The 12,196-nt window shown below is 44.6% G+C and overlaps 1 protein-coding gene across 1 annotated transcript in view; it reads right to left on the bottom strand.

Annotated features, from left to right (window-relative positions):
* Positions 1-12,196, bottom strand: part of TBX2 (T-box transcription factor 2) — a 64,699-nt gene that overhangs the window by 17,122 nt on the left and 35,381 nt on the right. Inside the window, exon 6 of the mRNA XM_058164105.1 lies at positions 9,088-9,707. Coding sequence (XP_058020088.1) covers positions 9,088-9,707 — 620 coding nt within the window. The remainder of the gene's footprint in view (positions 1-9,087; positions 9,708-12,196) is intronic.

The following is a 12,196-nucleotide window of genomic DNA, read 5'->3' as shown; positions in this document are numbered from 1 at the left end:
TTGGCCCAAAGTCTCCCAGCTGGCTTTCTCAGAAAGGACTTGAATTCACAATCTCTTGCTTTCTAGCTGGCGCCTTAACCACTAAACCAAATCGGGGTCTTTCATACATAAAACTGAGACATGCTTTGAAGTACTTTAACATAACATAACATAAAGGATACTTTGGATATCCTTCAGAAGGAGTCGGTGCTTGCCTGATCTCTCTCTGCCTACAGGTAGTCCTTGACTTATGACCACAATTGAGACTGGAACTTCCATTGCTAAGCACGGCGGTTGTTAAGTGAGTCACGCTTGATTTTAAGACATTTTTGCTGTGCTCCTTAAGCGAATCACTGAGTGACTTACAACCATTCATTTAGTGACCATTGAAAGTTACAACATCACTTGAAAAAAGTGACTTATGGCCATTTTTCACACAGCCATCGCAGCAACCCCGTGGTCACATGATCAAAATTTTGACAACTTGGCAACGGACTCATATTTATGACGGTTGCCGTGTTTTGGGATCATGTGATCACTTTTTGATCACAGTAACCATGTTACTAAATTAACAACTGTCACAGAGAAAATTTAGCTTATCTGGTCACTAAGAGTTGACCCAAAATTAATAACACACCAAACACACCGCCAATCCCCTGTTCTTGTCGTTATTCCATGCCTACTCGGCAGTAAATACGTTTGCAAGCTACAGCAAATTCTGATATATTTTAGGAACAGCGCACAAACTATGCATTCATTTGACAAATGTCCTTCAAATTCTTAAAACTTTTTTCAAGTCATAGTCCAGCAAAAATCAGTAACCATCTGCAGAATATGAGGCTTAAATAAAAAAATCTAATTGGTTATTACAAATTATTATAATAAAAATTATAAATTAACAATGTCTGTACCCAAAAAGAAAACATTACAAACTCTTTTATAGGTGGCACTTGTCACCGGCTAGACTGGCAAAGATGTTCCCCAGTACCTCACCATTATGCTGGAAATGCAAATAGCAAAAGGGAATTTATTAAGTGCATAAGAGCACCAGCGTGCCTACCAGTCCTGTCCTAATGTTCCCTTTGATTATATCCAATTTGTATGGTTATTTCATGCTTATACTTATATATACTGTTGTGTTCGACAAATAAAACTAATAATAATAATAATATTACCACATGTGGTGGTCCTGTCACAAAGCGAAACAATACTGGAGCAAAATTAAATTACAACTAGAAGAAATCATTAAACAACATCATTAAACCATTAAACAACAAACAACAGAAATTTCCTGACAGAACAATTAATAAGTGGAACAACTTGCCTGCAGAAGTTGTGAATGCTCCAACACTGGAAATTTTTAAGAAAATGTTGGATAGCCATTTGTCTGAAATGGTGTAGGGTTTCCTGCCTGGGCAGGGGGTTGGACTAGAAGGCCTCCAAGGTCCCTTCCAACTCTGTTATTATTATTATTATTATTATATAGAAATGAGGCCAGAAACATTTTTACTAGGAATATTTTCAGGGTCATATGAAAAAGAAATATGGTATATAATTATTCATATAATCACAGCAGCACGAATAGTTTACACACAGAATTGGAAAAACAATAATATACCAACCGAAGACAATGTGATTAGAAAAGTTTTGGAATGTGCGGAAATGGATAAGCTTACCAAGGAGATACAAGAAAAAGAGGAAACAGAATATTACCTCGTATGGAAGAAATGTTTTAAATGGATGGCATTTAATTTCGTTGTACGAGGTGCAATGACAATAAAGTAAACTAATATTATTGTAAGAAGGGTCAAACCCACGTTATTAAACATACACTTTTTTTTTTCAACCGCTCCTTTGCTGTAAAAGGGGCACAAATAATGTTCCAAACCACTTGCCTTTTTTGAGGGGGGAAAAAATTACATTATTTATGTTCAGCCGTGCCCATTTTGCAATTACCATTTTTAGACTGTAACATCTTGTTTATTGGACAAAATTCCCAACCGTGATGTCAAAACTCTGATTGCAACTGGTTTGCCATTTATTGGGGCTTAAGACGCAATATATTTTGGGGCTTGGGGATTTCAGCTCAACCGAAGCGGACTCAACTCTCACGCATCATGCGTAAGAGTGACCCTCTCAAAAAAAAATGAAATCCAGATTTCTGGCATTACCCAAATATAAGCAAGCTCAGGGTTTTAAAGTTGACTGGAACTGTTTTGCCTTTTTACCAACAAAAGCATTCTATTATATCAAGTTGGTACCGAAAATAAGATCCTGTCTTATATTTTTTTGAACCTTGAAATAAGCGCTTGGCCTTATTGCCATGCGCTCAAAAGCCCAATTGGGCTTTTTATCAGGGGACGTCTTATTTTGGGGGAAACAGGGTAGTTTTCACTGTTTTAGTCAATACCTAAATTATAGCGCAATTATTGCCGCTAAGTTTATTTATTATTTATTTATTCGATTTTTATACCGCCCTTCTCCCAAAGGACTCAGGGCGGTGTACAGCCAAATAAAAAGTGCAATATATAAATTAAAACAAGACTAAAACAAACATATTACAAAATGGCCAAAAATTTAAAAAAATTTAAAACATTTAAAATAGTTTTAAAAACCCTAAAAATATAAATAACCCCAGATTAAAATTTAATTAGGCCAGTCCCGCTTGAATAAATAGATGTGTTTTCAGCTCACGGCGAAAAGTCCGAAGATCAGGCACTTGACGTAAACCAGGGGGAAGTTCGTTCCAAAGCGTAGGAGCTCCCACAGAGAAGGCCCTGCCCCTGGGGGCCGCCAGCCGACATTGTCTGGCTGACGGCACCCTGAGAAGGCCCTCTCTGTGAGAGCGTACGGGTCGGTGGGAGGCATAGGGTAACAGCAGGCGGTCCCGTAAGTATGATTTACGAGCAAATTTCTGTTGCTAAGTGAGACAGTTGTTAAATGGATTTTTTGCCCCATTTTATGACCTTTCTTGCTACGTTTTTTTAAGCGAAACACTACAGTTAGTAAGTACAGGTTAGTAACACAGTTGTGAGGTAAATCTTGCTTCCCCATTGACTTGGCTTGTCAGCAGGTCGCAAAAGGGGATCACATGACCCCAGGACACTGCAACCGTCATAAATAGAATAGAATAGAATAGAATAGAATAGAATAGAATAGAATAGAATAGAATAGAATAGAATAGAATAGAATAGAATTTTTATTGGCCAAGTGTGATTGGACACACAAGGAATTTGTTTTGGTGCAGATGCTCTCAGTGTACATAAAAGAAAAAGAAAAAAAAGTACCTTCATCAAAGATACATTTACAATACAAATGATGGTCATAGGTTGCAATTTAACCCTTACTGATAGCAACAAAAAGTTTTTTTATTAAACTAGACATACCCAGTTCCTGCAACCGTTCTTCATATGTTTTAGCCTCCAGTCCCCTAATCATCTTTGTTGCTCTTCTCTGCACTCTTTCTAGAGTCTCAGCATCTTTTTTACATCGTGGCGACCAAAACTGGATACAATATTCCAAGTGTGGCCTTACCAAGGCATTATAAAGTGGCACTAACACTTCACGTGATCTTGATTCTATCCCTCTGTTTATGCAGCCCAGAACTGTGTTGGATTTTTTAGCAGCTGCTGCACACTGCTGGCTAATATCTAAATGGTTATCCACTAGGACTCCAAGATCCCTCTCACAGGTACTACTATTGAGCAAGGTACCACATATACGGTACCTGTGCATTTTGGGTTTTTTGCCTAAATGTAGAACCTTACTTTTTTCACTGTTGAATTTCATTTTGTTAGATAGCGCCCAATGTTCAAGTCTGTCAAGATCTTTCTGTAACTTGAGCCTATCTTCTGGAGTGTTGGCTATTCCTGCCAGCTTGGTGTCATCTGCAAATTTGATGAGTTCCCCATCTATCCCCTCGTCCAAGTCATTGATGAAGATGTTGAAGAGTACTGGGCCTAAAACAGAGCCTTGGGGTACTCCACTGCATACTTCCCTCCATGTGGATGTAGTTCTGTTGAGGACTACACGTTGAGTGCGGTTGGTCAGCCAGTTACGAATCCATCTGGTGGTGGTGCTGTCTAACCCACATTTTTCTACTTTATCTAGTAGTAGGTTATGGTCTACTTTATCAAATGCTTTACTGAAGTCCAAGTAAATTATATCGACAGCATTCCTCTGGTCTACTAATTTTGTCATTTTGTCAAAGAATGCAATAAGATTAGTCTGGTATGATCTGTTTTTGACAAACCCATGTTGGCTGTTGGTTATTACTTTGTTTGCTTCTAGGTGTTCGGTGATTCGTTGCTTGATTATCTTTTCCAGAATCTTCCCCGGTATTGAGGTCAGGCTGATAGGTCTGTAGTTTCCTGGATCTGTTTTTTTCCCCTTTTTTGAAGATGGGAACTACATCAGCTCTTTTCCAGTCCTCTGGCAGCTCCCCTGTGCTCCAGGATCTTTGAAAGATGTAGTTCAGTGGTTCTGAGATCACGTCTGCCAGTTCCTTCAGAACCTTGGGGTGTAATCCATCCGGTCCTGGTGATTTGAACTCGTCTAGGGTAGACAGGTGTTCACTTACCATTTTCTTCCCTGGCAATTGTTTCACATTTATGACGGTTGCAGGGTTCTGGGGTCACGTGATCCCCTTTTGAGACATTTTGACAAAACGTTTCTTTGGGGTTTAATGGAAAAAGACTTGGGGAAAACTTTTGGAACTTCAATGTTATATATCTGTGATGCAAACCTTTTCGACACTGATTGCCCGAACCAGAATGCATGTGCCGGAACACCGGAAACCCAAAGACCAGCTGGCCGGCGCACGCATGTCTGTTTTTTGGCTGTTTTTGGCCATTTTTCGGGCTGTTTTCAGGCCATTTTTCAGGCTGAAAAACAAAAAATGCCCAAAAAACAGCCAAAAAATGCCCCCAAAGTGGCCCAGAAAATGGCCCAAAAACAGCCCAGAAAATGGCCAAAAAACAGCCCAGAAAATGGCCAAAAAACAGCCCAGAAAATAGCCTGAAAACAGCCCGAAAACAGCCTGAAAATGGCCTGGAAAATAGCCCGAAAACAGCCCCGAAAACAGCCCAAAGAACAGCCCGTTTTTGGGGCATTTTTGGCTGTTTTGGGGCCGTTTTCAGGCTGTTTTCTGGTGCTCCAGCACTTGCGTGTGTGGCCACAAAGAGGGCTTTGTGTGCCATCGATTCACCATCACAGTTATATAATTTGATGGCAGCAAGATTACTTTATGCACAAAAATGAAAGGACATTTCAATTCCCACAATCGACAAATGGCTGCCCAAGTTAATGGAATTAGCAGAGATGGCTGAATTGACAGCTTGGATGAAAGAAAAAAACCCACGATTACTTTTGTTTCTACATGGAAACCGCTTCTGGACTTTGTGCTCGAGGTGTGTGGGGGGGGGAAAATGAAACTTTGATTTTGGGTTTTACCGATGAGATAAGTTTGTTGTTATAGATGTGGCTAATTTATAATATTATGTAAAAGTAAAAAGTCGAGGTTTACTGTTTTATTGTGCAGGTAGTCCCCGACTTACAACAGTTTACTTAGTGACTGTTCAAAGTTACAACGGCACGGAAAAATGTGACTTAGGACCATTTTTCACAGTTACAACCTTTGCAGCATCCCCATGGTCACTCGATCAAGGCAACTGGCATGTACTTATGACGGTTGCACTGTCCCGGGGGTTACATGATCCCCTTTTGTGACCTTCTGACAAGCAAAGTCAATGGGGAAGCCAAGATTCACTTAACAACCGTGTTACTAATTTAACAACTGCAGTGATTCACTTAACAACAAATGTGGCAAGAAAAGTCGTAAAAGGGAACAAAATTCACTTAACAAATTTCTCATTGAGCAACATATATTCTGGGCTCAGTTGTGGTCATAAGTCAAGGTTATCTGTACTGCACGAGAAGCAGTCAGAAGTCAACACCATTTCTCCCTTTTCTACATTTCTCCTTTCCCTCCCTTATTTTTCCTACTGTTTACTTTTGTCTATTCTATATTTTAAATAAATATAGCATGTATTTAGAACAGGTTGCAGCATCTCAGGGTCACATGATACCCCATTTGTGACTTTTCCAGCCAAATTTCGACGAGCAAAGTCAACGGGGGAAGCCGGATTTGCTTAATGGCCATGTGATTCACTTAACAATGGCAGTGACTTGCTTAACAATGGCAAAATTGTTAGCCTGCGGTCAGATGGGCGGGCAATAAATTTAATTAATAAATAAAGGTAAAGATAAATACTATACATATATAAACGACAATCGCCTTGTTTAGCAATGGAAATTCAGCTTCCAATTGTGGTCGTAAATCGAGGACTACCCATATTCTACAACCCAACATATGTGGGCAACCAAGAACAAGTCTTCATCGCTTACTGTGCAGCCCCTTATCTGCCTTGACACACATCGTGCTCAGCCACGCTTAATTTAACCAAAATTTATTCAATTAGCCCATTTTCTGGACACAGAGGAATTGCAGAAGATAGGTGTAAATGATAACCTAGAGGCCAGATTTGAACAGATCTGTTTTGGAGGTACAATCATTATTTAGGTTTTTTTAAAAAAGTACTTCTTGCTATAAAAATCGGACCATACGACCAGTGGTGGGATTCAGCTGGTTCAGACCGGTTCCCGTGAACCGGTAGCTAAATTGCTGGCTGGCTCTGCCCCTTCCTGCCCCGCCCCTTCCAGGAGTCCCCACGTGCCCCATTTTGGCTTCCTGATACTGTAAGTGCAGGGAGGTCTCCTAAGCCCAAAATGGGCCACAGAGGAGGGCAGCGCATCCCCCACTGCGGCCCATTTTTGCTCCCGGGGGGAGTGCAGGAGGCTAAGTGCTGCCTGTCACACTCCCTGGTCACGCCCACCATGGCCACACCCACCCAGCTGGTCATTAGGGCAGAGAACCAGTTGTTAAATTATTTGAATCCTACCGCTGCAGCAGACTACAATTGCAAAAAACAAAAAAAATGGCAAAGTTTGTAAGCGTGGAAAAGAAATCAGTAACAACAACAAGAAGAAGAAAAAAACCACCACAAATCCAGTCCAGGTAATGCCCTAAGCTTGTTCTTCCTAGCAACGTCCTCGGTCAACAGTTGACTTTGTCAAGTCAACTCAACCCAACTGGGAAACGTAAGAGGAGCATCTTGGAGTGGTAGAAAAAGCAGCCATGAGAATTGGAGCTTCTATTGTCCACCTTTTCCTGCAATGCTGAGAGAGACATTTGCTGTCTTCTGGAAGTCGTAACTAGAGGCCAGCCAAACTGACCGATAGATGATTCGTATCCCAAGGCATGCTATGGTTGACCACGCTACGAGATCTCTGTTTAGGTATTCTGGGAGTCAAAGTCCATAGGTCTTAAAGGTGAGAAATTGGAGCATCACCGGGCTACAGTATAGACCACATAAAAACCGCCAGATCCAATTACTAAAACAGCTCACTTAAAAAAAGAGAGAGAGAGATCTGGAAAAAAATACGTTGAGGGTGAGATTTTGAGAACAGTTGCTTTCTCAGGGGAGAGAATTCTTAAGGTAAAGGTAACGGTTCCCCTCGCATCTACGTGCTAGTCGTTCCCGACTCTAGGGGGCGGTGCTCATCTCCCTTTCAAAGCCGAAGAGCCAGCGCTGTCCGAAGATGTCTCTGTGGTCATGTGGCCGGCATGACTCAACACCAGAGGCGCACGGAACGCTGTTACCTTCCCACCAAGGTGGTCCCTATTTTTTCTACTTGCATTTTTAGGTGCTTTCGAAACTGCTAGGTTGGCAGAAGCTGGGACAAGTAACGGGAGCTCACCCCGTTACACGGCAGCACTAGGGATTCGAACTGCTGAGCTGCCAACCTTTCGATCGACAAGCTCAACGTCCTAGCCCCTGAGCCACTGTGTCCCCTTCTAAGCAAAATAGAAGCCAGTAATTATCATAAATTCCTTAAGTTTTTTCAAACCAAGTTTTGCGGCACGCCAGGTTTCTTTTCATTTGGTTTTGTCGAACCAGCCCGTTGCCTCGGTTCATATGTGACCTTCCGCCATAAATCATGGTTTACATGCCTCCCTGGTTATGTTTACTGATTAACGGATTAACAGAGTTAGAAGGGACCTTGTAGGTCATCTAGTCAAACTCCCACCTGCTCAAGCAGGAGACCCTCCACCATTTCTGACCGATACCGATGAAGCTCCACAACTTCTGAAGGCAACTTCTGTTCCACGGGTTGATTGTTCTCACTGTCAGAAAACTTCAAGGTCGCTTCCATGAATCTATGTTCTATGTTCCTATAGGCTGGGAGTTGACGTCTTTAAGTTGAACTTAAAGGCGACATGCTATAAGAAGCACTCTAAATCTAGCCCTTGACTGGACCCATCCTGAGCAGAAGAGAGGAATAGAATAGAGTTGGAAGGGACCTTGGAGGTCTTCTAGTCCAACCCCCTGCTTAGGCAGGAAACTCTACCACTTCAGACAATTGGTTATCCAATCTCTTCTTAAAAACCTCCAGTGTTGGAGCATTCACAACTTCTGGAGGCAAGCTGTTTCACTGGTTAATTTTTCTAACTGTCAGGAAATTTCTCCTTAGTTCCAGGTTGTTTCTCTCCTTGATTAGTTTCCACCCGTTGCTTCTTGTCCTGCCTTCAGGTGCTTTGGAGAATAGTTTGACTCCCTCTTCTTTGGGGCAGCCCCTGAGATATTGGAAGACTGCTATCATGTCTCCCCTAGTCCTTCTTTTCATTAAACTAGGCATACCCAGTTCCTGCAACCGTTCTTCACATGTTTTAGCCTCCAGTCCTCTCATCATCTTTGTTGCTCTTCTCTGCACTCTTTCTAAAGTCTCAACATTTTTTTTACATCGTGGCAACCAAAATTGGATGCCAGATTCCAAGTGTGGCCTTACCAAGGCCTTATGAAGTGGCCTTAATACTTCACGTGATCTTGATTCTATCCCTCTGTTGATGCAGCCTAGAACTGCGTTGGGTTTTTTGGAAGCTGCAGCACAGGGCTGGCTCCTATTTAAACAGTTGTCCACTAGGACTCCCAAGATCCCTCTCCCAAAGGGAGGTCAACCCTTTGCCCCCTCCCCTCCTCGCCCCCTTACCTGAGAAGCCAACATGTGCTGGGACAGATGGAAGGGGAACGGGGTCGTGGCCCCCGCCGTCCCTTGAGGAGCCGAGAGTCCCCCGTTTTCCAAGCTCCCTCCGCCTGCCACCGAAGCCAGCAAGTGTCCCATGCCCATCGCCGAAAAGGCTCCGGGCGCCATGGCGAACTGGGTTGGGTGAAGGAAGAAGGGTTGACCGGCGCCCAGAGGGTTGAAGAACTGCTGACCGTGAAGGCCCGAAAGAGCCAAACTTTGCAGATGACTTGGATTCAAGTGCGGCGGGCTGTCGGTCTGCACCATCAGAGGGGCGAAGGCTTCCTTGGTACTGCACCCCACCGGGGCGCAATCCCCGGGCAATTCCTTTTTGGATCCTTCGTGGGGCGGCTGCAGGAGAGGTTCCTTCCTTCTGCCCTCCAGCTTCTCCTTCTCCAAAGCCAGAGGTGTGAAGAGGGCTTCACCGCTCTCCCTGGAGGTCTCACCAACTTTGCCCATTTCTTTACTCCGCTCTTCTGCACGCAAGCCAGGGCTGTGGTTGTGGGGCGGGCTAGCCGGACCCAGGTCAGGGCTGGATCTCTTCACCCCTGACCCTTTCTCCGGCTCTTGGTCGCTTCCTTTGTCTTCTGCAAGGAGAAAGAAGGCATTTCGGTTAAGACGCGAGAGCTGAGGAACCAGAGGTGGGTTTCAGCAGGTTCTGACCGGTTCTGAAGAACCGGTAGCGGAAATTTTGAGTAGTTCGGAGAACTGGTAGTAAAAATTCTGACTGGTCCTGCCCCCATCCGTTCTCTGCCTCCCGAGCCCCAGCTGATTGGGAAGAAATGGGGATTTTGCAGTAACCTTCCTCTGGAGTGGGGACAGAATGGAGATTTTACAGTATCCTCCCTCTGCCACGCCCACCAAGCCACGCCCACCATGCCATGCCCACCAAGCCACACCCACAGAACCGGTAGTAAAAAAATTTGAAACCCAACCCGTGAGGAACCACAAGGTCCATCATCCTTGGGAAGGGGGCAGGGGTGAGATTCAAAAATTTCACCAACTAGTTCTCTGCCCGGTTGCCGGGTGGGCATGGCCATGGTGGGCATGGCCATGGTGCCTCCTGCACTATAGCGGGTGGGTGTGTTTGTTTGTTTTTGCCCTCCCCAAGCTCCGAAGGCTTTACTTGAGCCTCCAGGAAGGTGAAAACGGCCTCCCCTGGGCTCTGGAGGCCCTCCGGAGGCCGGAAACGGGACCTTTTCTAGACTGCTGTAACTTCCAGGAGGCCCATTTTATGCCCTCCCCAGGCTCTGGAGGCTTTCCTTGAGCCTCCAGGAGGGCAAAAACAGCCTCCCCTGGACTCTTAAGGCCCTCCGGAGGCCGGAAACGGGACCTTTTCTAGACTGCTGTAACTTCCAGAAGGCCCATTTTATGCCCTCCCCAGGCTCTGGAGGCTTTCCTTGAGCCTCCAGGAGGGCAAAAACAGCCTCCCCCTGACTCTTAAGGCCCTCCGGAGGCCAGAAACGGGCCTGTTTCTGGACTTCCAGAACTTCTGGAAACCCATTTTTTGCCCTCCCAGAGCCTCCACGCGGGTGCCACGTGGAGACTTCTGGGAGGGGCGGGGTAGGATGGGAAGGGCGGGGTGGGGTGGGGTGGGGTGGGAGGGGCCAGCCAGTCCTTGCAACTACCGGTTCAGCGAACCAGATGTAAAATTAGCATCCCGTTCACCTGAACTGGTCCAAACTGGCTGAATCCCACCTCTGGAAGGGGGCTTTGGGAGGGTTTGTTGTTTTTTTAGGTGTTTTGAGTTCTGCAAAGGGTGGGGGTTTTTTTGTAGACAGTACTTCTGAGAGGTCCTCGGTGCTCTCTGAGCTTGGCTGTTTTTTCTTACAGACGTTTCATTACCCTGCCAGGTAACATCATCAGTGCTCAAAGGAAGTGGGGGTTCGCTCTCTGTTTATATAGCAACTAGGGATTTGTCCTGTCCGTGTTGGTGGGAGAGGTTCCTCAACTAGGCTGTTGTTTATTGTTTGAAATAGTAAATCCCACACCCTTCTAAGACTGATGCTGTAGCCTAGTTTGGTAATGAAACGTTTGCAAGGAAAGAACCAAGCACCAAGTACCACACAGTTCAACTCTGAGTTATCACTATTCTCCTTTATTGGTTAACATGCACTCTCTGGGATCAAGCAAGCTGGAACTTAGCCAGTCAGACTAGCCTGGTTTGGAGGAGGACGTTAAGCAGGTTTGGAGGTGGTTAAGCAATAGCAATAGCACTTAGACTTATATACCACTTCACGGTGCTTTACAGCTCTCTCTAAGCGGTTTAGAGAGTCTGTATATTGCCCACCACAATCTGGGTCCTCTGTTTACCGACCTCGGAAGGATGGAAAGCTGAGACAACCTTGAGTCAGTGAGGATCGAACTCCTGGCAGTGAGCAGAGTTGCCTGCAATAGTGCATTCTAACCACTGCAGCACCGCGCAGGGGTGAAATGCTCCCGGTTCAGACCGGATCACTTTTTTTTTTTTTTATTTACATTTATATCCTGCCCTTCTCCGAAGACTCAGGGCGGCTTATAGTGTGTAAGGCAATAGTCTCATTCTATTTGTATATTTACAAAGTCAACTTATTGCCCCCCCCAACAATCTGGGTCCTCATTTTACCTACCTTATAAAGGATGGAAGGCTGAGTCAACCTTGGGCCTGATGGGATTTGAGCCTGCGGTAATTGCAGGCTGCTGTGTTTTAATAACAGGCTACCTTACAGCCTGAGCCACCACGGCCCTGATTTGGTAGCGATGGCAGCGGGTGGTTCGGAGAACCGGTAGCAAAAATCCCTGCCTCCTCCCCACCCCCGCCCCAGCTGAGCCGCGCGATCATCAGAGGTTTTCTTGGTTTTTTTTTTACTTTTAAAAGCATTTTTTCTTCGGCCGAAAAAATGCTTTTGAAAGTAAAAAAAAAAGCCTCTGATGATCGCACGGCTCAGCTGGGGTCGTCAGGACCCTTTAAAAGCATTTTTTCTTCGGCCGAAAAAATGCTTTTGAAAGTAAAAAAAAAAGCCTCTGATGATCGCACAGCTCAGCTGGGATCGTCAGAACCCTTTAAAAGCATTTTTTCTGCAAGCTCTTCGGCCGA

The sequence above is a fragment of the Ahaetulla prasina genome, chromosome 1, assembly GCF_028640845.1.
Source record: "Ahaetulla prasina isolate Xishuangbanna chromosome 1, ASM2864084v1, whole genome shotgun sequence".
In the NCBI taxonomy this organism is placed as follows: domain Eukaryota; kingdom Metazoa; phylum Chordata; class Lepidosauria; order Squamata; family Colubridae; genus Ahaetulla; species Ahaetulla prasina.
This window is presented reverse-complemented; position numbering and strand designations above follow the sequence as displayed.